The sequence below is a fragment of the Lepisosteus platostomus genome, chromosome 6 (genome assembly GCF_059453375.1).
Source record: "Lepisosteus platostomus isolate fLepPlt1 chromosome 6, fLepPlt1.hap1, whole genome shotgun sequence".
Classification (NCBI taxonomy): Eukaryota; Metazoa; Chordata; class Actinopteri; order Semionotiformes; family Lepisosteidae; genus Lepisosteus; species Lepisosteus platostomus.
The window spans coordinates 45,527,584-45,555,297 of NC_142616.1; the positions used below are offsets into that span (position 1 = coordinate 45,527,584).

At 42.0% G+C, this 27,714-nt stretch overlaps 1 protein-coding gene and 1 long non-coding RNA gene across 8 annotated transcripts in view; one reads left to right on the forward strand and one right to left on the reverse strand.

Moving 5' to 3' along the window:
* LOC148661804 (uncharacterized) overlaps window positions 1–27,714 on the reverse strand; it is an 85,971-nt gene that overhangs the window by 10,133 nt on the left and 48,124 nt on the right. For 5 of the 6 annotated variants that reach the window (XM_088636118.1, XM_088636116.1, XM_088636120.1 and 2 more), the window contains exons 6-11: window positions 24,604–24,798; window positions 23,194–23,274; window positions 21,948–22,060; window positions 20,070–20,128; window positions 17,670–17,759; window positions 4,328–4,371 (exon numbers count right to left, since the gene is read on the reverse strand). In XM_088636118.1, the coding sequence (XP_088492244.1) occupies window positions 4,328–4,371; window positions 17,670–17,759; window positions 20,070–20,128; window positions 21,948–22,060; window positions 23,194–23,274; window positions 24,604–24,798 (582 nt within the window). Of the gene's footprint in view, window positions 1–4,327; window positions 4,372–17,212; window positions 17,338–17,669; window positions 17,760–20,069; window positions 20,129–21,947; window positions 22,061–23,193; window positions 23,275–24,603; window positions 24,799–27,714 lie in introns of those variants that run through there. The other variant, XM_088636122.1, reaches the window with a different exon arrangement.
* Window positions 10,388–27,714, forward strand: LOC148661805 (uncharacterized). 2 transcript variants are annotated; one of them, XR_015939602.1, is made up of 4 exons: window positions 10,388–10,689; window positions 15,996–16,092; window positions 16,879–17,403; window positions 23,079–27,714. It is a non-coding gene; the product is annotated as an uncharacterized LOC148661805 (long non-coding RNA). The 2 variants fall into 2 exon arrangements; XR_015939603.1 differs by lacking the exon at window positions 16,879–17,403.

The window sequence follows — 27,714 nt, forward strand, 5'->3', positions numbered from 1 at the left end:
TATTAAATCTATACCACTTAGGAATTTACATGCTTGAGCTAGTTCTTGCTGTTCATTGAATTCTTTCCATGGATATAATACATTTTTTGTAGTATAGTGACCAAAACTGACAATACTTTAAATGAGGTCTTACTAGTGCATTATGAAGCTGGATTAACTTCCCTGGATCTCTATTCCACACCTTTTCTGTATACGCAACCATTACATTCTCTTTTTATTTTATTTCTGAATGCTTGATGAAGACATAGAATGTTCAGACTTTTCAGCTAACCTGATAAACAGCTCCGAGGAAGAAAGCAATCTTGCCCTTCCCATGAAGATGAGGGCTAGAGCTCAGCCACAGCCCAGCAGGGGGAAAAAGGAGGCAGAGGAGTTTGTCAGGTTTGAAGGGACTGTCTTATCAAACCAAATGCAGTGACATTCTTCGTGGCTTGTCTGTATTAGAACTGTGCACTTACATCAGATCAGAGCCTTTTATCTTCTTGCTGTGTGAGGTAACCCTGAGCAGAGACTGAGCTGTGCTTGCATAGTGTGGAGATTCTCTTTGGGAACTATTACTTTAATCTTATTAACTTTAGCTTTCTTCTGTAATTGTTAATTCATTTTGAGTGACACTTAACTATTTCGGATTTGTACTTTTAGAATTATTTGTTGTTTCCCTCCTTGGGGGATTTTTTCGCACTATTGAAAGAGGTATGGCTCTTTCATGGTGAGACTGGAGAGAGACTCTGAACTGGGAGAACAGCCCAGCCATTTTTTAGCTTTGAAACTTCAAGCAACAGTCCCTTAACAAATATTCCTACACTTAGACTGACACAAGGGACACTGCTGTCAGATCAGACACAGATGAAGTTAACATTTTGCTTTCTCTGTTGTGGATTATAAAGTTCAGACATTTCCTGTGATTGAAGAAATCAGAAAGGGTCCTAACTTTTCGTTGGTCTCCAAAAGAGGTGCCTGTACTAGGGATACCAAAATTCCCGTCAGAGCTAAAGGGAAACGTTAGGCCATGACAAAGGGTTAATTACACCCTCCTTCAACTTTACTTGAGGACCAGGACTTTCTAAAGACTCTTCATATTTAATTAATGTATGTCACAACTTAAAGAAATTATTTTTGGAGGGACATTACACATTATTTCCAGATTATTGAAAAACTATGAGAACCCTACACTTTACACAAGCTATTACACAATATGTTTGACTTACTGTGAGGCCAAGCTGTGTGCCAAGGTGCTCTCATGTCAGCTGAAGGCCTACATGTATATGACCAAACAGGTTTATTAAAAGGCTAATATATAATGGTAATGTACCAGTTGTTCAGTGATGGTTAACAGGTATCAAGTGCTCTTCACTATTCTTGTGTGTAGACTTTCCATTCCTCATCTTTCTTTTAATCTCTCCTTTTATCTGCTATTTTCCCTTTGACTTATCAGTGTATAAAATTAATTGATTTTATAAAAGTCCTCATGACTATAATTAGATTTTGCAATGGAGAAAGCCGGGCCAGCTTCAGTTATTTACTAGTTTAAATATGTTAGTAATGAAATTTACTTCTCGTTTTCCACTGTCAGTGCAAACCATTTGAATCTGACTTTTGAACAGGTAGGTATGACCTGAACTGATGGACTTATTTCCCAGTTCTCTTTAGGTTTGTGTCGCCGTAATAAGAAATAAATGTATTTCCTCACTGGAGTTTTCAGTTCTTAAGATATTGGGATTGATTGTGTTCTAAAATTTCCAAATTCATAAGGAAAAGGAAGTGACTATGTGTTGAATGTGTGTGTAGGCATCGAGCAATGTGAAACATCTACAGAGGATGTCGTTCTACCAAATTTTAAATTTTATTGTAAAAGACATGGTAATGATAAGTAGTCAGAACTTTGATTTACTATCTTGTGTGAAGGACGGCACTGTCTGCAGTACAGGGTCACCATACTGGGGCACTGGTTTGGCAGCTTTTTTCCAAAAGGAAGAATGCTGTCTTACAGAAGTAACCTGGCTGTCTTTGTGCTAGGAGAACTGATTAGATCAGGTTACAGACAGTAACACTGCTATTTGTTTTAAAACAGTAAGTCTCTGCACTGTTGTTTATTGTGTGCTTCTGTGCATTTTTTATGCTCTCCTGGGCATGCATTCATGAGTCTTTTTCCCCCTGACTTATTGCATATGTACGTAGGCATATTTATTCAGAGCACCTAGTATGGTTCCTGTTCTGACTATGTTTTTGATTATAGAGCGTGTGTGTAGGGAGCGGTTTTACTGAGTGTGTTTAGTGTGACTTCAGTCTGCAGTCATAATTACAGGGAAAAGCAAGTGGGGAACTGTAGCTATGGCAACAAAACATGGCACGCTGGGGTCTTAATTAGCAGCTCTGCACATCACAGCATTGGGTCCAGAATAGAAACCCTAAAACATAGAAATACAAACGCCCAGATTCACACAATAACAACTACAAAATATCACTGACACACAAATCCCCCACACACCTACACAGTCACGTATCCTCTCACATAAGTGCCCAGGAACGCTGTGTTCTTTGTGAGCTGCAGAAAGAGAATGGAGCCACAGCACTGAATTCAGTGACCCTGGGATCTGACAGCCCTGTTACTGCTGTCTTGAGAGATGGATGAAAATTCTGGAGTCTTGGACATGGAGCCAGGAGTGTTTCCAGGAGACCCCAGACGTGTGCAGGCTACTGATTTAGAGACCAGCCCCCTCTCCATCTCAGGCCACACTTGTCATGATCATAATCCCTCCTCTTAAGGGTGCTCCGGGTCTTTCACATGTTGTTGATTGTGCGAACCTGCCTTCTATCCTGCCCCTCCTTATTTAAGCCGGATGCGCTCGCTACTCCCAGCTCTGCATTGGAAGATGGACGCCCAAAGGCCCGCCTACCATCAAGTCGCCCTACTTCCCCGGCTTGAGGGCATAGGCCTCCAATTGGCGTCCTGACCCAGCTGAGTCCGGGGCTCAGAGCGCCTGGCCTCGTCATCCCGTTTTTATTCTCTGTCCCTGCACTTGATCCCGTTCCGGTTTTTAACTTCGTCTTGTTTGTTGTCCAAATTGGACCTTGGACTTTGCCCCGGATTTCCCCTTGGACTTGTTTGCTATGGCCATGCCCCCCAAGCACCAGTTCACCATGGTCATGCCCCCCTGTTCGTCAACCTGCCCTGATCCTTGTCTCCTCCCCATTGTCCTTTTCCGCTTACTTCTAGATTATACTGTCTGCATGGGGTCCTGAACTACGCAGCATAACACCACTGGTCACTGACAGAGCGACCTCAAAAATCAAAGACCAAGATAATACATCCAGCTTCTGCTCAGGGCTGAATGGCAATTGAAAATTACCACCTTATCTTCAAAATACCTTTTTTTAGGTTAGTTGCCAAGCATACATTTTTGACAACACCAACCCTTATATCTTGGCAAATATCATAACTTGATTACGGATCTCAAGAAAAAAATATTATAATGCAATGCCTTTTTAGAGCTTTTCAGAAACATTAAAAAACAAAATCAGAATCAAAAGTAGCCTCATTGAGTAACAATCTCAAATAAACATCATGTCACCATTCGAAAATTATATTAAATCTGCAGTCTCTCTCTCTCTGCCTTGCTGTCTGTTCCTGCCATTTTAAAATAAGCAACCTTGAGCTGAAAACGAATGTCTTGGGTACATTGTAGGCATACAGTGCATTATACACTACTTTGTCTGTTCTCTTTAAGCAGATTTTTTCTCCTAAACCGAGCTGCTGAAGAACTGTGCTAATAACCGGGCGCTTCAGCCTCTGTGACTAATCCCACCTGTCACACAGTGCAGTGATCGTGGGTGTGCAGGGCTGAGCTACTGGCCTTCACCCAGCTCTCTCTCACCACTGCACACAGGGTCTCTCCAACAGAGTTCTGCAGATTCAACCACTGTCTCCTACCATCCTTCCCACCTCATCAGGTGCCTGTCCTTGAAGCTATCGACAGGTTAGTCATACCTTGCCTAACTACTGTAGCAATGACTCCCCATAGAAAGGAGTGCCAAAATATTTTTGAGACATGGCTTAAGTAAGTATCTTAGAAAACCAAAACATTATAGACATTTTTAACAATCATTTTAAACTGGCACATTTTCCTTGTCCACCAGAACTAGCTCTATTTTATTCCTGTGCATCCTCATATCTAGGAAGGGCTGAGGGAACATTACTTAAACAGGACTACAATCCATAACTTTAATTTATGTTAAGTCTTTAGAAAGACAGGAAATAAAAAAAGAAAAGAAGTTTCTTCCAGTCACAAGCTAGCCCACAAGGAGAGATGAGGAGTAAGGCACTTACATGGTCCACTGCAGCTTTTCATTCTTGATGGAGTTGTACAGGGCCTACGAGAAAGAAAAACACAATAAGCCTGTGCACACTGACTCCAAGCACAGGGCTCCCCTGCTTGTCAGGGGACACACTACAGAGTGGCTTTATTTCCTTCTGGTTGTACCAGTTTGGAACATCACACTTCAGGACATCTCAGTTATTGATATCAGGCTGCATGACAACTGGACGAACTGTAATGGTGATGTAGAAAAGGAGTACAATACATTTCAAGCACAGATAAAAAAGGATATCAGAAAAGCCAAGGGTGCCAGGAAAGGAATATTACAATGGAGGCTGAAATAAGTAATAAAAAGTTCTTAATAAAATGCTCTTTTAGTTGTACAACAACAAAAGATCAATAAAGGGTAAAGTAAAATGCATCCAGAATAATAATGGAAAATTTAGACAATGAAAGGTGTGATGTACTAAACGAGTATTTCTATCAGGTGTTCACTGAGTAAGAAGTCCACAACAGGCCTCAGACAGAGTTCTGTTTTGGACATTATCAGCACAGAAGAGATACAGCTTCAGGTAGTAGAAGCACTCAAGATTAATACATCCCCTGGCCTGGCCTGGTATCTTACCAACTGTACTGAAGGCAACAAAACATTTTTCAGAAACCATTGATGCAGCTCTTCCAACAGTTGCTCAAGACATAAACAGGGACTGGGGACTTACTGCAGTCTGACATCAATTACAGTACGTCAAGTTAGAGAAACAATCATTAGAATTAAATGAGACGATCACCTTTATGGAAATAATATCATTGACAATAGTGAATTCTTAGTCTGGCTCTAAAAAAGGAAGGTCTTGCTTAATTAACTTGTTAGAGTTCATTGAAAATCAAAAAGCAATGCACAGAGGACATGACATGGTGTATTTAAATTTTCAAGAACATTTTTAGTTAATTTCCCTAATAAAACATTAATTCTTAAGTTACAGGTATTAGGTATTGGGAAATGAGTCTGTTTGGACTGAGAATTGGTTAATGGCTAGTAAGCATTTAAATTTTCAAGAACATTTTTAGTTAATTTCCCTAATAAAACATTAATTCTTAAGTTACAGGTAGTTGGTATTGGGAAATGAGTCTGTTTGGACTGAGAATTGGTTAATGGCTAGTAAGCAAAGTGGACAGATAAGGAGTGAGTGCTCAAAATGGGTTATGCCATTAGCCAACTACCACATTGATCTGTACAAGAGCTTCGGTTCTTTCTTATTTATATCATATACATGGATATAGTATATATATTTAGTTTTAGTATAAAAACTAGGTATATTTGCAGATTATACCAAAATCCAAATGCCGCAGCAAGCAGCAAGCAGAATTCAAAAAGCTAATTAGATCAAATGCAAGACTTTATTACTTTGCAGATTATCTTTAATGTAAATGCAAATTATTACATGCAGGTAAAAAAAAAACAGACAAAATGGAAAGGCTTTTCTGATATAAGTATTCAAAATCCTCAAAGGCACTGACAAAAAAATCACAGCCTAAAACACAAACCAGCAAATAGAAACTGAAACCAGGGTGAAGTGAAATGAAACCTGAGAAGAGAGACTTCTTTATACAAAGGGTGGTGGCAGTATGGAACAATTCATGTTGTTGAAACTGATAGCTTGACATTTACAAGAAATGAATGGATGAAATTGCTGGACCAATTGGCTGATAACTACCAAATGGGCTCCTCTCCTTTGTAATATTTCATTACCTTTTTAATTTTATGTATACTGTATACTGTATTTCATTCTATTTCACTTCCAGTGTCAGGTGTTGGCTTACATAAGCCTACAATTGCTGTCACCACGTAGGGATAAAACTCTGCATGTAGAGAGAGACGCCGGTTCTTAGAGCTTGTTGTGCACAGATAGGAACCCTGTAGCTATCCTGCAGATTTCTACTGTACTGAGACTTGTGCAAGGCAACATTAATATCAGAACAAGGAACAAGTAATAGGTTTATTCCATGCTGAAAAAAAGAAGAAAGAGAACACAACGTTTCGGCCGTGGAGCCTTCTTCAGGTGTGCACACCTGAAGAAGGCTCCACAGCCGAAGCGTTGTGTTCTCTTTCTCCTTTTTTTCAGCATGGAATAAACCTATTACTTGTTCCTTTGCAGCCTACGCATGCTGACGCAGCTACCCACCTGAATATCAGAATACAAAAAAGGAGGAAGATCTACTTCAGGCGGAATTCAAAAGGAAGAAATATATTTGTATATATACATATTTGTATATATATGTATTGTAATATATTTATATTTATATATAAAACAAAAGTATTAGTATTTAAAGCAGATTTGCTCCTGAGTTCAAATCAGCTTTTTCAAGGAAAGGTACAAAATGACAGTTAGGTAAATACCCTAAGTCTACAGTAAACTAAAGATGCGCTATGACACACCACTGTTACAGGAGTCTGCTTTGGCAGCTTTGGGTCATAAATATGGTGCCAGTCGTACCCCCTCCTGTGGTGTTAACTGAGGGACTTGTGAAATTGAAATGTGATAATTCAACGCAGACAGGAATCCAGGATTACTTCAGTATTGTGAATTTAAAGTCTATATAAAAGAACTCCATTATTGATCCATTTCAGATTCTGGGAGCTGCAGGCTCACTCCAGCATATGTGTCACTATTTAAAACTGTATATTTCACATCTGTGTGACAATTTAGTACCACAGTAGTATGAAACATGAAATCTACAGCTTCAAAATACAAGATCCTGGTAAAGCCAGGAATGTGTAAAAGTGCTGCACAATGGCAGTGAGCTTCCCTGATGTGCCCAGTGTATAAGTCCTGAATGTTGTGAATTGAAATATGAAATATAGAGCAACTCACGAAGTGAAGAGCCAAAAAGATGAGCGACTTTGAAGAATGGCCTGGTGTCAATTTCCCAGCAGGGACTTTGTTAATGACGATGTCTGTGAGGGGAAAATGGCAGTGTCTGGTCAAAGAGCTCAGAATGTGTCAGCGCTGCTTGTGATGCAATATGAAAGAGTGCGTCACTGATCCAAGGCAGCCTGAGTGTGAGTGTTTCTATATACCACATACTCCTTCTCAACCACTTCTCCAGGGCAGTCCTGTCCAGTTTGTGCAGATCTCTCAGTACAGATGAAATGGGTATAGAACTTCCCATTACTGCAATGGTCACTAACTCTGCCACTTTGAGAGCACAGACCTCGACCTAAGCTCAACCCCTGGAAAACTGACTTCCCAAAGGCCATGGCAGGAATAGGAAGTACTCATACATGCTAAATTTCCATTTCACCCTCTCATCTCTCTTCATACCAGCTTAATGCTTCAAAGTGCAAGGAATTGCAGGATCACCAAGTAATGGCAGCCTGTTGTCTCCTGAGACAGAAAAGCACAATAATATTTCACATAGTTCAACTGCTACAGCTTCTCATTGCCTTTTAGGGAGAGTCATATTTTTTACAGATGCTCTCCTGACAATGCCAGTTCCTAGTATATTGGGATATTGGGTAAATTCTGCACACAAATATAAGAAGAATTAAACAATCGGAAAGATGAAAGAGGGTGAGACTGTCAGAAGCACAGTAGTCTCCCCTTCCCCCACCTTGAATCCAAAGCCCTGAGTCTCTGCAGTTTCCTGAAAAGTATAAAAGAGCTGTTGGCTTTGTCTAATGAATGACCACTGTGGCAGAGACAGTCACACAGTAAAATTAAATATATGATCTGCATGACGTGAGAAGGGTTGCTGAAACAAATGACACTCCGCCTGTTCAGATTCAACTGCTCCCCATCCATTTAGAAACACTAAATCACTCAAAAAAACACTCAAAAAATTAGAATGGTGGAAATTAAAATTTCCTTTTAAACACCTGGCTATTAAGAACAAGCAACATTGGTACAGTCAAAATAAACTACTTAATCAATACTATCAGGTTATATTGTCATTTTTACCAAAGAAAGTACTATTATCTTTTTGAATGCTGTCCGCGTCTCCTACTGTATCTTTTTCTGATCCAAATCCCCACAACCAGTCAACACTGGAGAGGGCCACATGAAACAATATGCATTCGTTTCTGAATCAGTCCTGGCTGATGCACAAACCCAAGTTGTACTGCCACTCATGTGTTTGTGTCCTCTCCGTTTTATGCTTGATATCATGACATACACATATTATGCCAGGCTTGTGGCCACTAATTTTAATATTGCATCACTGCATTGTATACAATGGACTTGGGAGGCCTACCTTCTTTTTGCGGGCCTGTGGGTGATTCTGGCCATCCTGTGCCTTGCCCAGCAGGTCAGGGAACACCAGGGGCTTGAGAGAGCGAGAGCGGGGGGTCCGGGGGTAGCGGAAGGGATCCATCACCCGGAAATCCCGGCCATAGCGCACAGAGCAGAGGGAGCGGGAGCGCAGGCGCCCCGCAGAGTGCAGGCTATTCACCCCAATCATGGCTGCTGAAGTTCACAGACAGGGGTCCTCACACGAACCAGCAGGGAGGCTGCAGAGCCTGGCCAGAGCCAACAGAGTCCCGTAATCACCTATCAGTACTCAAGCCTGAAAATGTGTGAAAATCAAAGCTGAAATGTCCTTATTTTTGTTGTCCCGAAATCCTTGGTGCTCCAGAAAAATAAGGTCTTGCTGGTTTGAGTATCATGGGATGACTTCAGAGTGCTTCCAGAGTACGCTGGTAGAAATTGTTATGATGCAAATAAGAACACTTGCTCTTATGTAGTGGAAAGACGGCACTTGAAGAGGAGAGATTGGTTCTTTTAGGCACTGAGCTGGTGGTCTCAGTGGCAGAGCTCTTCGGCTTTAAACACTCACAGTGATTCTAGATGGAGAATTGCATTTAGGGTCCCTGCCAAGGATTTTAGTATCTCAAGATTTTTAACATTACTATACAAGCCACTTTGTGGCACAAAGATCTCTTAGTACTACACTACATAAGCTTCTGTCTGGTGTTTCAGAGTGAAGAGGAAATAAGTGAATAAAGCTGAGAGATCGCAGAGTGAGGCCCTGTTTTTGTAAAGACAAAGGCTCTCACTAGCAAGTACAAAACTCTCCACCTGTAACACCACGCTGGCCAGTAACCTGGCCGGGTCACTGCCTGCTGTCTCGCTGTCCCTCTCTGCCAGTGGAGTGACTCACTCGCTCACACACCACCTCCTCTCATGGCGTGGCTGCTGCACAGCCCTGCTCTTTGTTTCCCTGCATTCCGCATGGAACCGCTCAGACCCCAGAGCGCAAGACACGTCGGACAGACAGAGCAAGAAGACAGACAGACAGCCAGCAACACAGAAGAACAGGCCCACAGGTGTGTGTCGATGGAGATGGGCAGTCAGCTGTGCAGGTTGGACAACATGGAAGGACAAACAGCGGACTTCCTCCCACTCAGATTCACTGAAATTCTGCTCAATATCCTGACATGCCTTCCAGAGCAAAAACGATAGTAACAACAGAAATGAAAACCTGGATGAATATGGATTATATCCTGTTGCTCTCTTTTCAAGATGGACACTCAGCCTTGCAGTGAAGAAATTGGCACCTCTTCCTTGGATGAAATGGGAATGTGCCTTTTTTGTGATTTCCCATCCAGATTTCTCAGTGCTTTCTCTTCAGAGAGAGAAACTATCTCCTTTTTCTTTCGTTCACGCCTTTGGACACATCATTGGTCGACGTCTTATTTTTATTTATTTTAAAAAAAATGCTAGTCTCTTCTTTTTTTAAGCTTTTTCCTCCGTGGTACAACAAAGCAAGAAGCGTAGCCCCTGTTGTCTCTGTCCTCTGCTGCCTATTTCTCTACCTCTGCTCAATAGCTGTGCTTTTTTTTCATGCTGCAGATGAAAAGTGTCTGAATCGCACTGAAAAAGAGACCTGATGGGGGCTGAGAGCTCTCTCTCTCGCTCTCCCCTTCTCCCTCGCTCTCTCCATGCGTATCTCACCCCCCCCCGCTCTGTCTCCAAGCAGCAAATCACAACCCACCCCCACTCCCCAATGCCCCCCTCTCACATGCCAATTAGCATTCAGCTCTAGTCTCTTCACTGAGGCAGGAAAGAGGTGTATTGAAAGTCAGGAAGATGCAGAGAAACAGGTATGATCTTCTAGTGAAAAGGAAGAGGGAGAAAATAGAGGCTTTAGGAGAACAGTGGACAGAACAGAAAGAGGAGATGACATGTAAGAGGGAATGAATGAATACAGGATACACTGTCAAATCCAAATTGTAGTTGTCATGCTGCTTGCATAAGAAAATGTTTTCTTACATGATGAAAAAACATTGAAGCCACTGCATGGATATATGGACTTTGATCTTTGAAAAACCAGAACATAACATGAAAGAAAGCTGGATCGCTGGCTGCTGGGTCTGGTAAGTTGAAACTGTTGCTGCCTGTACTTTAATTCAGATTGACTCTCAACTATATGGGAGAAATAACAACACAGATTGAAGCAGCTGGTGTTGGAGTGGACCAGGAGGAGAAGTGACCAAGTCCGAGCACATAGAGAGGGTAACCTGAAAGGGTCTGCAGCACTCTGTTTCGCTTGTGGAGGGGAGAAGACTGAGAGCAAAGGTCTGCTGACAGTTGCACGGCACAGATCCTTCGGAGACTTTTTAGCATTCTCAGTCACATCTCTTACGTCTTCTACATTTAATACAGAAAAATTGACTTTTTATGACAGTGGCACAGCTCACATCTGGATACCTCCAAGTTGTTCTTCATCCACTTGTTTGTGAGTGAATGAGTCTGTATGTTTGCCCTGCCATGGACTTATGTCCTGTGCAAAATATATATCCTGTCTTGCACCTGCTGTCTGCTGGGTCAGACTCCGCCTTACTGCAAACCTGTATTGGACTACATGGTTGTTGAAAATGAATGAAGGTCATTATGCATTGAAAGTGGGACAGCGAAGATCACTGATTCATCTCATTCAGCACCACAGACAAATCTGAAACAACTATAACAATACTTCCTTCCATTTATATAGTGTCTTTCTTTCAGCATTATTCCAAAGCACTTGACTGGTTGTAGGAGACTTAATTTTTTCCCAAATGGGGTAGCCTCTCTAAATAGACCAAACCTGCACCCTGCAGATGCAGAAGCCACCAAGGGAAACCTCTCGAAGTCTCTGGCGAGACAGGTTATCAAAAATATTGACATTCAATCAGCATAGATGGTTTATTTTCTTATTACCTGCAAATATTAATACAGCACTTAACTTATTGCTTTCCATCTGCGTAAATTTTGTATCATAAAAAACATGTCACATCAGGACATGTCTCTTTGGAAAAGCAGCCTAGTAAACGCTACAGTAGAGAATCTCCATCCCTCTCCTTCTCTATTGATACAGCTCTGGAAAAGCACTCAAACTTCAAACCCTGCACAATGCTGATGTAAGCAATGAGCTCCTGACTTGTCTTACTTAAAATTGCCCTGGTTCTTTCAGTCTGCATGCTGTCACCATGCAGCCCCCTGCAGTGCAGAAACACAGCTCTGTCACAGCATCCTTCCTGTGCTCTGACACTCTGACAGCTCCCAATACACTAGCCAATCCAGAGACAGCTGGACAGTTTTGTATAAAAAACACCAGACAAACACAGATCCACACAGACACAGAGCTAACACTGCCTCACATAAACCAGACCTGACACAGGCCAACACTGAGAACACTAGACTAACACGGCTTCAGAAACACCAGACCAATACTGGCTCACACACATCAGGCCAGCACTGCCTCACAGACATCAGACAAACACTGCCTCACATTCAACATGCTAGCACTAATTCACAGACACAAGGTCAATACTGCACCACAGATACAAGGTCAAAACCGCCTCACAGACACCAGCATAGCACTGCCTCACAAACAAGAGACCAGCACTGTGTAACAGACACCAGGACAGCACTGCATCAGATACATCAGACCAGCACTGCCTTACAGATTCCAGGTTAGCACTGCCTGACAGACAAAAGGGCAAAACTGTCTCAGGGACACCAGACCAACACTGAATCACAAACATCTGGCCAACACTGCCTCACAGACACCAGACGAGCACTGACTCACAGACGCAAGGCCAACACTGTCACACAGACATCAGACCATCCCTGCCTAACAGACACCAGACCAAAACTGCATAACAGACACTAGGCCAACAATACTTTAAGGACAACAGACCAAAACTGCTTGACAAACACCAGATCAACACTGTCTCACAGAGACGAGGCCAGCACTGCCACACACACATCATGCCAGCACTGTCTCACAGAAACAATGCAAATACTGCCTCACATTTACCATGCAACAATTGCATCACAGACATCAGACCAACACTGCCTCACAAACATCAGAGCAACACTGCCTCACAGACACCAGGCCAATACTGCCTCACAGAAACAAGGCCAAAACTGCCTCACAGACACCAGGACAGCACTGCCTCACTGACACCAGGCCACAAATGCCTCACATTCATCATGCAACAACTGCCTCACAGAAACCAGACCAACACTACCTCACAGATGCCAGGCTAACAAAGACTCATAGACACAAGACCAAAATTGCCTGACAGACAACAAGCCAATACTGCCTCAAAGATATCAGACCAACACTGCCTCACAGACAACAGGCCAATACTGCTTCACACACAAGGCCAACTCTACCTTAAGTAGACCAGACCAACACTGCCTCACCTTCACCAGGCAATCACTGTCTTACAGATATCAGACCAACACTGCCTCACAGACACTAGGCCACAATTACCTCACATTCAGCAGGCAAGCATTGCCTCACAGACACCAGGCCACAATTGCTTCACATTCACCAGTCCAGCACTGCCTCACAGACATGAGGCCAAAAACTGCCTCACAGATACCAAGCCAACACTGCCTCACAGATACCAAGCCAACACTGCCTCACAGACACCAGGCCAACACTGCCTCACAACACACCAGACCATCGTTACCTCACTGATGCAAGGCCATCACTGCCTCACAGGCACAAGGCCAACTCTACCTTAAGTAGACCAGACCAACACTGCCTTACAGACACCAGATCATCACTGCCTTACACACACAGACCATCACTGCCTCACAAACACCAGACCAGCATTGCCTCATTGACAACAGGTAAGCTCTGCCTCACAGATACTAGGGCAGAACTGACTCAAAGGCACCAAGTCTACATTGGCTCACAGACACAAAGCCAGGACTCTCCCACATACACTAGATGAGCATTGTTTCATAATATCCTCCATTGTTATTACAAAGATGCTGGCTGTCATTGTAGTACAGTAGGCACATTGTAACGTAACATATCATTTACATAGAGGTCTATGATCAAATAATGAATTCTTGCACACTTCTAACAATGGGCAAAAAATATTACTGATGCAAATTACAATTGCAACAGCACTTTGCAGGAAAGATCATTGCACAAGGAATTAAATGACATCAACTCTTTCTATATACCCATAGTATATAGTGAGCAGCATTAATAAAGCAATAATTGTTATTGATTCTAAAACTCATTGGTTATGTTTTTAATGCTTTTGTCTGTTGCTCCTAAACTTAACAACCCTACACATCACTTTTCTGAAATTTACTTTTGAAGGAACATATAGTATAAAGTCAAACTCAGCAGCCACAGGCAGCTATTTCCGTCTTACTCAGGCTGATCAATGCACTCCAGCTATCGTTACTTAAGGATAATGGTTTGAATGAGTTCAAACTGCTCTTCTTTTCAAAATGGAAAGAAATAAACAAATAAAAGACCATTTTAAGAAAAAATAAAAGAGAAAGTCTTCTTAGAATAAGAAAGGGAAGAGAAGAGGGGTAATGACAAGCAGCCTCTACAGTTTCATACTCAGGCCTCTCTGTCTTGCAGCAGAAATGCTGATAAATGCACTATCTATAGACTGGATCCGTTAAACCACAGCTAGGAAAGCAGTGCACTGGGAACTATGGAAAAGGGACCTTAAAGGAAAATGCCAGTCTGAAAAGGGAGAACGTAAGGCAATCTGACAGACATTGACAGTTGGGGGGCCTTGGCTCCTTACACATCAAGCCCATTCTCATCTTTTTGAGCTATAGTCTTCTCCTTTCACTCCATTCACCAGCCACTGCCGGTGCTCCTGTTACAAGGAAAGGGTGCCACCCATTGCCATTATTCACTTTGAGAGACCCATGACCAAAAATAATTGCGCCTGCATTCAGACAGGAAGGGCGAGGGAGAGAGAATGGAAAACAGAGCCAAAGACACTAGGGGCTGCCTCTGACATTCACCACTGCACATTAATTGAATTCAACTGCCAACAACAAGCACAGAATATCAAACAGGGGAGAGAGAGATGGAGATTTACAGAGAATTAATAAGAATGCATTTTTATGCTATGAATATTCCATTTTAATTTCCAAAGCACAGTCTCAGCTCTGCCGGTGATATACTGTATGATACCAGATCTACAGTATATGTTTTTTCACTGTTTTTGCTGTTGATATACAGTATGGAGATATGTGGATGGGTGAAGGGCGAGAGTTCACAGTGAGGTACAAAATGGATGTCAGAGAATGACTGCAGGCAATATGGAGGGTGGGAGAGAGAATGGCAGAACATTGTGGAGAGGGAAAATGGTGGGGCAACATGGGAACCCAGCAGTGACAGAGAGGAAGGAGGAGAACGAGGAAAGTGGATGCAGATGAGAGAAGGACAAAAAGAGGTAGCTACAGGGAAGAAGACAGAGAAAGAGAAGGAGTTGGAGTGGGAGAATACTACAAAGGACTGCCGTAACATTTGCCTCGAATAAATAAAGGACAATTTCCAGTGAATCAGTCTCTTCCTTCTGTGTTCTCTCACTGTGGTGATCATGAGCACAGAAGCTAGCTTGACTAAAACACCCACCGATCTTCCAAAACACTCTGTGTAGCTGTCCATGTCTTCCACATTTCCAGCTGCCAGGGATCCAACCTTCACCATGTTGCATGAGCATCTACTGTACATCACGCTCTGCATGATATCAAAGTCAAGCTATCTAACAGAACAGAACAATGCAGTGCCCATGACTGGGATGGAGTAGTGAAGGAAAGATGTTGCAATGAATTTTTAGCACTTAAAACTGAGGAGCAGCTAGCACCCTTTCTGTGGAATAATCACACTCTGTAGGATGAAATGACAATCCAATTCAGTTGAAGAGACAGAAAAAGTTCATTCTTAGATTTTGTCTGTTCTAATTATAAACAAAAACATTTTTAATTTAAAACAGGATTTTGTACCTTGTTACAGAAGTGAAATAAATATAAACTATAGCAGGTCAATCATTTTAACTCATCCTTGCAAAATAAATTTGAATAATCATTTTGCATATCTCTAATGATGCAGCGGATGCTGTAATGTTGGTGACTGCTCCGATTTCCTGCTTGTCATTGTGCCATGATCTTATGAATGTTAAGTGCTAACCTTTAAAATATCAGGGATTAAATAGATAAAATATTTGCATTTTATTAAAAACACAGAATCATGGGAACCTCTCAGCCAAATCAGAGGCATAGAGTATTGCAATTAAGAGGAGACCACATACAGTAGCTCTTACACCTGTATGCTCAGCTTTCTTTGATAAGCTCAAACTGTATTCTCTACCAGCTCTCTTCTACATGCTAACCATACAGCTCTCTGTATGCTTTCCAGGCACCTGTTCCTTTCTCTCAGACACAAATGTCACAATCCAGCCCAGTCACACGGCTGTAAACCCGAGACTCTTGCTCACTGGACACATGGTTTACAGGTACGTTTTTCCAAACTGTGCTATCTACAACTGTCATGGTGCACAGAGAAAATCAGAAAACTTTCCCTGCTACCAGGCTCTCTTATGTTGATACAGTTTGGTGTCACAACAGTGAGGTCTAGCTATAACTCTCCTTCATCAATCTTGAGAGGTCTATCAGTTTTCATGGGAAAAGAGCTGCATGTCCCAGTCATTTTGAAAACAGATTTCCCCAAATATTCTCTGAGGCTAATTATTTCAGCCACAGACAGCATTTTTAATAAAGTAAGCACACATGCAAATCATCCCAGTTTATCACTTTATTGAGTAATTTGTTTTAAAGTGTTAATAGTGTTAAGGTGGTTTCTTGTTCCACCACCATGGAAACTACTACCCACGAAATCTCAGGCACTTCAGTGTAATTAAGGTCATACAAAACACCAGTGTATTGTCCAGACTGACAATGCACCACTTACATAAAACAGGCTTAAATAACATGTCCTCACATCAACTGTATTTTACCATGTTTTTGGGGATGGTGACAATCATATTTCACAATGACAGTTTCTACTTATGGGTAGCAAGGGTTGATGTGTTATATTAATTGTGGAATGTTATGATGCAGAAATATAAAGTGCTTTGCAATTTGAAGATAAGAGGTATAATGTAATCCATATAGTAGTTTATGTCATCACTTAGGTTAATAAAGGCTTTACTGTCACGATTGTCACCCCTCCTCTTAAGGGCACTCCGACCCTTTCGTATTTTAGTTGATTATGTGCTCCCTGTTTTGTTTCATTATTTAAGCCTGGTGCTCTCGCTATTCCTGGCTCAGCATGGAAGATGGACACCACAAGGCTGGCCTATTTCCCGGGCTCGCGGGCAGCCCGAGGGCAGGCCTTATTCCCTGGCGTTCTGACCATCTGAGTCCGTGGCTCGGAGCGCCTGGCCTCGTCACTCTGTTTTAACTCCTTGTTCCTGTTCCGGATCCTGTTCCGGATTTTAACCTTGTTTGTCTCAGATGGATCCCCCGGTTCCTGGACTCTGGACTGCGCCCCGGTTTCCCCCTTTGGACTGTCTGGATTGTTCGCGTTACCCATGTCCCCGAGCACCTGATCACCGCCGTCACCACTCCCTGTCTGTCAACCCGTCCTAATCCTGCTGTACCTTTTCCTGATGTCCTTCTCCACTTACTTATGGATTTTAGCATCTGCATAGGGTCCTGAACTACACTTATAAGGGAACAAGTAATAGGTTTATTCCATGCTGAAAACACAACGTTTAAGCCGTGAGCCTTCTTCAGGTGTGAGAGAGACAAGGCAGTAAGCAAAGGTAATGTAGCGGGAGAACAAAGGCTGGGAGGGAGGAGGAGTGAGAGGAGGGAGCAGGGGACAGAAAGAGAGGCCAATCAAGAGGTGTGAAGCCAGAATAGGTGTAGAGAGGTGTGAAATGAAACTTCCAATGAATATGGAATGACACCTACACTTATAGTCAATATTATTGACTTATAGTCAATATGCCTACGATAGCAACTTTTCCCATTTAATGAATTGCAGAAACTTGTTCTTTCAATATGAGAGTTCCACTCCAGGACTGACCTTGAGCAGATCCCTGGGGAAGTCCTGTCCGTCGTTCAGACCCTCCAGGTTCCCAATGAACTGCATGCATGACATCCGCTTGCCAATGTTCTGAGGGAGTAGAAGCAGAGAGCAACATGTCACGAATACTGCCCTCGAGATCCTTCTTTGTAAAAGACCTTTTTAGTATCCCTTAATTTTATAGATTGACCAAGATGACTTTCTTACTCTTTCAACTATGATGCCATTCAATGGCTTCTTAGAATATTTATTGCATTGGCATAAGGCTTTATTCCAGACATTCTGGACTGATCTCTGCAGGAGACATGTTGCCAAGGACCAGAGATTCTGTCATACATACCAGTTGTATGACTACAGGGGTGATCTTCTGGTCATATACAGCACTGCTTCCATGCTGAAAGTTCTAACGCTGCTTTGAAACACAGAAACTATGGACAGGAGCCCAGCTCAAGTCCAGCCTGGCTGCACTGAAAACAGCTGGACAGGAGCAGAGGAGCCCAACTTAGAGTTCCTCTCCTCTCTCAGTTAGCTCTGTGTCCCTCTCCTCTCTCAGTCAGCTCAGTGTCCCTCTACTCTCTCATTTAACTCAGTGTCCCTCTCCTCTCTCAGTTAGCTGAATGTCCCGCTCCTCTCTCAGTTACTGTAGCTCAGTGTCTCTCTCCTCTCTCACTTAACTCAGTGTCCTTCTCCTCTCTCAGTCAGCTCAGTGTCCCTCTACTCTCTCACTTAACTTAGTGTCCCTCTCCTCTCTCAGTTAGATCTGTGTCCTTCTCCTCTCTCTGTTAGCTCAGTGTCCCTCTCATCTCTCACTTAACTCAGTGTCCTTCTCCTCTCTCAGTTAGCTGTATGTCCCTCTCCTCTCTCAGTTAGGTCAGTGTATCTCTCATTTCTCACTTATTTCATTGTCCTTTTTTTCTCTCTCAGTCAGCTCAGTGTCCCTCTACTCTCTCAGTTAGCTCTGTGTACCTCTCCACTCTCAGTTAGCTCTGTGTCCCTCTCCTCTCTCAGTCACCTAAGTGTCCCTTTTTTCTTCTCTCTCATCTTTTAGCTCAGTATCCCTCTCATCTCTCATCCACAGTTTATACCTGTATTTACAGTTATAGTCTCATTCTGTTTTCAATTGCTATTCTACATAAGGTGTAAAAACAGAAACCACAAAAAGTTTGGGACTTTTAGATTTTTATGAACAAACTATTTTGTTTGCAAAAATATAATTCGACCGGTGAAGACTGTTTCATTGGTCCTCACTGTGTCTGTTTTCACTAATACCTGCACACACTCACACACAGAACTAAAACTTGGTAGATTTAACTCTCATCCATTCATTATGGAAGCGCATTGCTGCAACCAAGAAAAAAAAAATCCTCACCCTTATCTCATAATTATGAGAAACGTATCTTGTAATTATGACTTAGTAATTCTTGCGTACTCATGCGATAGCACAATTGTTGTATAAGACCTATATCAAGTAGGTAGCTATGTCAGCATGCGTAGGCTGCAAAGGAACGCGTTAAAGGTTTAATCCATGTTGAAAAGAGAAGAAAAGAAACACAATGTTTTGGCTGTGAGGGCTTCACAGCAGAAATGTTGTGTTACTTTCTTTTTCCCTTTATTTATTCCATGCTTTTTTCTCTTTATTTATTCCATGTTTATTCCAAGCTGAAAAGAGAAAAAAAGTAACACAACATTTCGGCTGTGAAGCCCTCACAGCCAAAACGTTGTTTCTTTTCGGTATGGAATAAACATTTAATATATTCCTTTAATACTACAGCGCTCATGGGTTCTCGTGGGTTTATGCCCTCGTGGGTCCTGCCTCAGGTCGGCCCTGCACTGCTGGGGCTCAAACCCAGGTTTCCAGCGTCACTCATCAAGGAACCAGCCAGCTGAGCTAAAGGGAGATCTCACAACCTCACAGGGAAGGGCAGTGATGTCACCATGCTGGCAACCGGCTTGCACAACCTGTAATGTCGTCTGTGTCCTTTACAATACCTATATTGCTACGTGCGGACTTACAGTATTAAGCAGTGGAAATGATTGCACGTGTAACTGTTCATAACTGAACCATCATTGCTTTGATCTCTAAATCCCACAAAACTGGTCCTCATGCTTGTAATGACTCTGTTCCTATTTGCTAAAAATTGCACGTTTCCATTATGACTGAACCTCAGTCGAAATCTGTACAAATTCTGCAGCACTGGACACAATCATTAAACCAAACTAAATGTGCCAGCCAAGTTCACTGTAGCTTCAACATGTGTTCAGTGCACAACGTAATGGGTTATACATGCACTGACGTAAGCATTGCTATCTCGTAATTACGAGATAAAGGGGTGAATTTTTCCCTTAGTGACAACAATGCGCTTCCGTAATTAGTCTCTTCTCAATGCTCAAAACACTCACATGGCCATGGAGGTCTGTGTTGAGCAGCATCAGAGCACACGTCAGGGTGTGGACACTGTCTGAAAAAGAGACACACCATTGACAATGATGACAACCAAGAGGTCAGAATACCACTTTTAAACAAGGCCAGCTTCAGTAAAGTGTCATATTGTTTCAGGTTCTAAAGATGTCTCTCCCTTGTTTGTCTTAATCCTTCTTGATCTCACTGACACTGCAGGTCTCACCTCAGTGATGTTCCCTAAGGTCTTGTGCTGGGTCCTCTTCTGTTCTCTCTCCATCTCCTCTCATGTGCATGCTTTTTGTAACATTTTTATGCTGATAACGTTGAAATCTTCCTTTCTTCTCCTCCTACTGATACTCATGTTTACTTTGTCTCACAGTCATCATCTCCTGGGAGCTCTTCCATCATCTTAAACCCAACCACTCTCAGTCTGACGTCCTTTTTTGTCTTCCTCTCCCTCCCCCTCTATGGATCCTTTCATGTATTTTCTTCTTGACTCTGTCCCACCCCTCCTCTGTCAAGGACATCTTGTGTCATTTGGCCCCTCTCTCTTCTACTCCCAACATTTCTTCTCAGACATGTTTCTGGTTTCTCACCTTTAACAACAATCACAGAATCCACCAGTTTCTTACCAGTTATTGTAAACAACTCCTATTCCAGACCTTGGGAATTTCTCACCAGACACCTCTAACTACCACTTAGCTTGACACGCTGCCAAAGCCTTCCACCCACTCCAACTCATCTTGAATTCAGCTCCCCTTATCTTCACTGTTCTCTTTATACTGCATTCCCCCAGTGCCTCCTTTGGCTTCTTAGTGTTGCCTCAGCTGTCTCCACAACCACCATCAGTCTCTCCCCATATTCCCTCAGGGCCTCTATGCATCAGACTTCTGTACCCTCTCTCTGTACTACTCTTTCACAGCCTGTTCAGTGGAATGAACTGCCCACAGAAAAGAAAGCCTCTCAGTCCCAGACCACCTTTCAGCTCCTGCTCTAGATTCACCTGTCAGGACTATACTGTACCCGTGACTTCTCCTCTCAAGCACATCTTTCAAGAATTCTTACACTGTATTGCACTGATGTTTTAACTCTGAAATTGGTTGTGTAATTTCCTAGTAGCACTTACTCACTGTACACCCTATACTATATAAGTAAAGGATGTTTACATTACTGCTCTGTGCCCACTGCATCTGGACACTCTTTCTGTTTTTACTATTTCATTTGTTCATGAGCAAATGCTTGTCTATTTCGTACTAATTGCATTGTCATTTAATCAATTTATTTACCTAATTGTACCTTAATGATTGTTTCTTGCAGTTTCACATAATGTAAAGTTTCTAGACCAGTAAGGGTACCTGCTAAATTAATAATACTATTGCAGGTATCCATAGTCTACTGTACCTATTACAGCTGTTAAATCTGTGGGAAATTTAGATTTATATCAGGATGGAAAGGGACACAGCATTTTAGTTTGCACAATTAGAGCAACAACAGCAAATCCCAGTTTAATGACACTATTAGGCATTTTATCCTTATTTTTTATGGGAACCAGTTTGTACAGTATGTCATTGTACAAATGTATGTGTACAGGTGTATCTCAAGAACAGAGTGTACAGTGTAATGAACAGTTTTAACACACTGGAAATAGTCTTGGAACACAACACCAAACACAAAATGGAGAAGACACAAACAAAATACCCTCTGTTAGTGCTGTATCTCATGGGTCCTGATGCACAAGGTCATGCAGACGATATTCTTGCCACTCAGTGAAAAATGGAAACTTTCCCTCTTCTGGAGTTGCTGATTGTAATATGTAGTGATCTGAAGGACATTGACAAGAATGCAAAGACACCCACAGTCATGGGGCTGTTGCTTACCTTCAGACGGTATGGTGTTGGGGTTGCAGGAGTGGTATCTCCTGGAGAAGTGGGACAACACTCTTTCTCTCTCCTGTGTCTCTCCCATTAGCGCAAACTCCTTCAGAAAGACCCTGAAACATAGGTCAGAGCCTGGGGTTACTGTCCAACACAGTCCTTCAGACACTCCACTCACTTGAGCCTTGAGCTGTGCTGTACAACAGTCCTTCACCAGACGCATTTACATAGAAAAAGAAAAGATTTCCTTCAAAATCAACCTTGACATAAGGGTCTGAGGCAAGGACTTTTCAGACAGAATAATGGAACTGAGTCCCTGGAATTTTTCTAAAACTGTCCTGACTTTATTGAATTTCTAGAACTAATTGAGCACTGGAACTTGACTCTGTCTCCCTTGGAGGGGGATGTCAGCAGCACGGCTCGACTATGGTTTATCAATGTCACGGACGTCCAAAGGGACTAACCGTGGGGAGCAGGAGAGCAGAAAAAGACCCATATGCGTGGCGGCGAGACGGGAAAAAGGCCCGGGCTCATTAGTGCAAAGAGTTCAGGAATGCCGTATAGAAACCTATGCCCTCAGGGAGCGGACGAGGGGCGCCCTGGTGCTAGGCGGGTCTCAGGACATCCGAACGTCAATGCTGAGCGAGGACAGAGTGCAAGACCCGGAAATAAATAGCCCAAGGGAAAGAGAGGGACAGGAAGGACAGCAGACCGGAAACTAGGGACAGGACAGAGAAGGAGCGCCCTCTGGCTGCAGAGGGCGTGACAATCAAGCATTCAACATATTCCATGCACAGCAGCTTACCAAGGTTAAGTTGTGCATTATTTGCCATTTTTCTTTTGGTCTAGTTTGAATGATCTCTTAAGTCTTAAGCACAGTACACCATAGTCAATAATTTAACAAGGGATTGGACTGCAGGCATACAATGGCCTCACTTGAATTGTGTGCCCCATCCTCCTGTTTCTAATGAAGCCAGTCCCATAAATAACTGTTTTTTGCTCCCCAACCAAAAACAAATTTGTTTTTGACAAGTTCCTACTAAGGATCTGCTCAGTTATTTCACCTGGAAACATTTTTGAATTAATTTAGCATTTTTATAATGATCTTTCCATCTGCTTTTATGTTTTTTTCAGGGTTAGTTCTTCATCCGGAGTAATTCCATGAAAGGGGCTCACAAGCCAGTCAGAATTGCAACCCGTTGACCTACAAGCGATGGCCAGTGTGACCCTGTGGAGGTGTTCAGCTCACCGCAGAGCCTGGTCCACACTCATGCCTGTGAAGTTGAAGAAACGGAGATACTCCTCTGCCACCATCTGGCTGAACTCATTGCTGCAGGGAGAGCAACAGAGAAGGAGGCGTCAGTCGTCATTCACCTGTAGTCTCATCCCAACCAACACACCAGCACAGAACAGTGAAACCATCAAGACACAAGAACCAAGGCACACAAGTATTTATACAGACTGTGCCCTTTATCATGAGTTATTATTTTTCATATTGATTGTTAAAAGACATACTGACACACTAAAACAAGGTGTCTGGAAACACAAATAACACCAAACACAAAATGGAGAAATCACAGATAATGCAATATCTCATGACCCTTAGTCTCCTTAAATTTCTGACAAAGTAAGACACTTTCCCAGATTGATCACAGCAAAAATAATTCATTTCGTGGATAGTTTACAACTGTGTAATACAATATATAGTGAAATACTGTAATACTAGTTGTAAATTAAACAGCTATTGACTCCACCACAGTCAAGAAATTTGCAGACTCTAATTGGAGAGATTATAAAACAGAAGACATTAAAAAATAAAACTTAAAAACGTTATTCTGGATTCACTGTGATATTCCAAAATGAGCTTTGCAGCTGCAAGGCTTTACATTTACTCCACTACTTCTCTTATAGCTCCCTATTTTCTTTGTTTTTTTAAACAATCACTTTATCAGAGTGATATTTTCAAATGATTTGGAAAAAAAATACATGAAGAAGCTTATTACTAAGCCTCATTTTTGCATGATATCTGTTATTTCATTATTTCCATGATAAGTGAGAAAACACAATTTTATTAGACCCCATTGACCACAGCAGGAGGTTTTACATAAAGCTGATATCTACAAGGTGGGCTGATGTACAGTGACGGAAACTGGGAAGCTCATTGCTTTGTAGCAGGACTTTGGAAATACCTTAACTCATTTGGCCTTTGGAACATTTCTTCTGAGAAAGTTTCAAAAAAAGTGGAAGAAATACAGGTAAATGGAGTGGCAGGTATTTGAGCCATCACCTGGCTGAACTAATTGTCATTAGCAGACATGTTTGTGGTAGCAGTGTGTTGTTCTGTGTATTTCCTATGTTTACACTATAACATATTGCACACATGCTCCATGCTCCATTAATCATTCCTCATCTGAGTACCATGTACAGTTAAAGAGAGGAACACAGGCTACTCAGCAATGTTGCTGAAGCCAGCTCTCCAGGATCCTTCACAGATGGATGGAATTCTTGGACTGAACAGCTAAAGTGAGCCTAAGAAACAAAATGGCCTCCTCTGATTTGTGATGTTTCTATTGACACAAGAACACAAAATTTAACCCTGGGAGGAGACACAGGAGTACGGAGACACAGGAGACAAGACAGAAGTAACATCATCACTTGCTTCTTGCTCAGGTGTCGGGCCACATCAGACTTCTTGAAGCCTTCCAGATTGTATAATCTCTTGGCCAGGCGCTTGGCTGCCTCCAGGTCAGCTTTGTTGCCATTGGTGAGAGTATCGGTGCTGCCCAGGCACAGTGGCTCAGTCAGGTCTAGTTCCAGGTCCATATCGGAGGCCAGGTGAGCAGTTGGTTTCTCACTGAGGACAGAAGATGGAGAGAGGGGCTTTAGTCCATACTGCAGCACTTTCCGTACATCACCTGCATCTCAGACTCGACCCAAGACACAGGGGCAATGGCAATACATTAGATCTTGTGTATAAACATATTGTTACCAACCCAAGAACTCGAAGCCACCTGTTTGAAAAAATACAGTAGACAACATTGCAGTTGTAGACAACATTGTAGGTAAGAAAAAAAGTGAAGATATCACATTTCCCAAATTCCTTTTCTGAAATAAAACACAGCTATGCCATCAGAAATTGTCTACATTTTGTGGGAATCGTAACCCTAACTCTAGCTTTGGATTTGGCTTACAGTAGGTTAGGGTTAGGGTTAAGACTTTGTTCAAAGACTTTCCAAAATCCTTCACTCAGTTAGGTGAAAATATACTTCACGGAATGCAAATATTAGCCAGAAATGAATAAGCAAGCTCACTCAACCAAAGAAAGTGCATCAACAATTGTGAAATTCTATTTTTGACAAGTGTTGTGTAATTGGAATTTTTGGCTGAACTGTGGACTCATGGAGCATGGTTCCAGGCTCATAGTAGGCTAAGAGTCAGGAAGACCCCCATAAAGGTCGACTTTATTTGTTAATATATCCATGCATTCAATTATAAATGCAAGAGTTTAAAACATACAGTAACTACAGTATAAGCAGCAGGTATTGAGTCTGCTGTTTAAATTTTCAAATTCTCACATTGGGCTTGATATTGTACATGTTCAAGAAAAATAAGCCTGTTAACATCCTGCTGTCAGAGAAAAAAATATTGTTTATAATTACCATCCTTATCTTTCCTCACACATGCAGTTATTTTAATTATATTTAGGCATGTTGCTTTTAAAAGCTTATTTTTAGAAATAAAGAAATGACCATATAAAACATTCTACATAACCAATTTATTAACATCATAAAGGTTACAAGAGAGGAACTTATTCAACCCATTTATAGTACTTTGCAAAGGCATTCACCCCCTTCTGCTGATGTCGTATTTTCTTGAATTACAAATGAAATACTTTAAATACAAGTTTTGAAAATTGATATTTTTTAATACAAAATTGATTGCTCAGACTAAACACTCTTAAGAATGAAACTTAAATATCAACAAAAAATCAATTAATAAATCTTGTTGATTGTTTAAGTATTCACTTAGTATTCAGTATTTAATTGATCCCAGTATCTCAACCAGCAATTTCCTAGAAGAAGAACGGGTATTGTCTTTAATAACATAGTTGGAACATAATATTTTTCCAGATTCCAGAAACCCTCTTTGTAAAGAAGTGTCTCCTGCTCTCAGTTCTAAATGCATGTTTACATAGGTTCCAGCTGCACCTTTGATTTATTTTCATTGTGTTCATTCGGGTTGACTTTGTCAGTACCTTACAGGATTTTGAACCGTTGTTCCTACAACATTCCCATGTAGTCTTTTTTACATACTAAAAAGGTACAGTTTCTTCAGCTTGCCAGTTTAGGGCACTCCAGTAATCCCTGGGCTACTGTATATCTGGTTGCTCTTCTTCTAGAGCAGCAACATTTTCTTTTGTAATGTGGCAATCTAAATTGTGCAGGTCTTAGTAGTGTATTTGTACTATCTTCACATAACATCGCTGAATTTTATTTCTACACCTTTAACTGTTGTAGCGGCAAGGCTTATTAAAAATACAGGAATTAAGTTTGCTGCTCCCTTGCCAGTCTCTCTCTCCCTCATCTCAGTGATGCTGGATACAAAGAGGCCAATCCATTTGGTTCACATTTAAGTTGTTTTTCTTTAGGAACAACTCCTAAAGCTGAGATTCACCAGCCACCCTAATAAATGGTCATCTCTGACACCTTACTGTCTGGGAGGTTCCTTGGGAGAGTCGCATCCCAGGTTGTTTACGACCCTAATGTCAGAGAGCATGATTACTGATCCTCCACCTCGATCAGCCAATCAGGAACTGGTAGGGCAGGGTAACGTCACGTGGGTCTCGAATGCTCACGGAACATTCAACCAATGAACGACTGTAGTTAAAACAGTTCCAGATAAAACAGGCAGCACAGTGCCCAGGAAGGGGCTCCTCTGGGACATTCTCAGACTCATCTTGGACAATCACGTAACAGCCAGTGTGTCTGAGTGCCAGGACTTTACTTTGTTCTAAGAGTCGAGAACGGAGGTCGGCACGCGTAACCAAAGGATCCGCCTGAGCTTAGCCCAGCAGCAAGTCTTGCGAACCCACCGCAAACACTCGCCTGATCAACGAGTGAACTACGGTCGGAACTGTGGACAGCTGAATCTCAGGATTCAGGACTACTGCCGCATCGGGAACGAACCGGTCTTCTTCCCGTCTAAAGAGTGTGACTTGCTTGGACCCGCAGTCACTTTCCATGTGCACAATCTCTGCTAGTTAAGCCAGGACTAACTAGCCGGTCTTCAGAGACCCCACTGCCAGCGCGTCACAGCAGGAATCTCTCCCTCCTTCTTCCACACCTCACACCTGACCAGCACTGCTTGCAACGGGCCAGAGGACTGCACTGTTCTCTTGTGTCCGCGGGAAATCTGAATCCAAAGAGATTGGATGAGTATTCAACATTCCGCATTACAGCTCAAGAATTCAATTGTTACCTCAACCCCAGTTGATATCAATTTAATTCCTATGAGTGATGTACTTGTTTTGAGTATCTAGTGTAGAAGTTGTAATCAAAGTTCATTTACGAAATGGTATAAATGAATGGTATACTGAATGTATGTCCCTCTTGGTATTTGTAGATCTTCATTATTGAATATAGTTCAGGTGGGTAGCTGATTACTTGTTATTGAATATATACCTTTTGTATTCTGCTAACCCTCACTATAAGATCTGTTATGTTTATATGCACATTTTATATGTTAATAAATGTATTCTCGTGTATTAGTA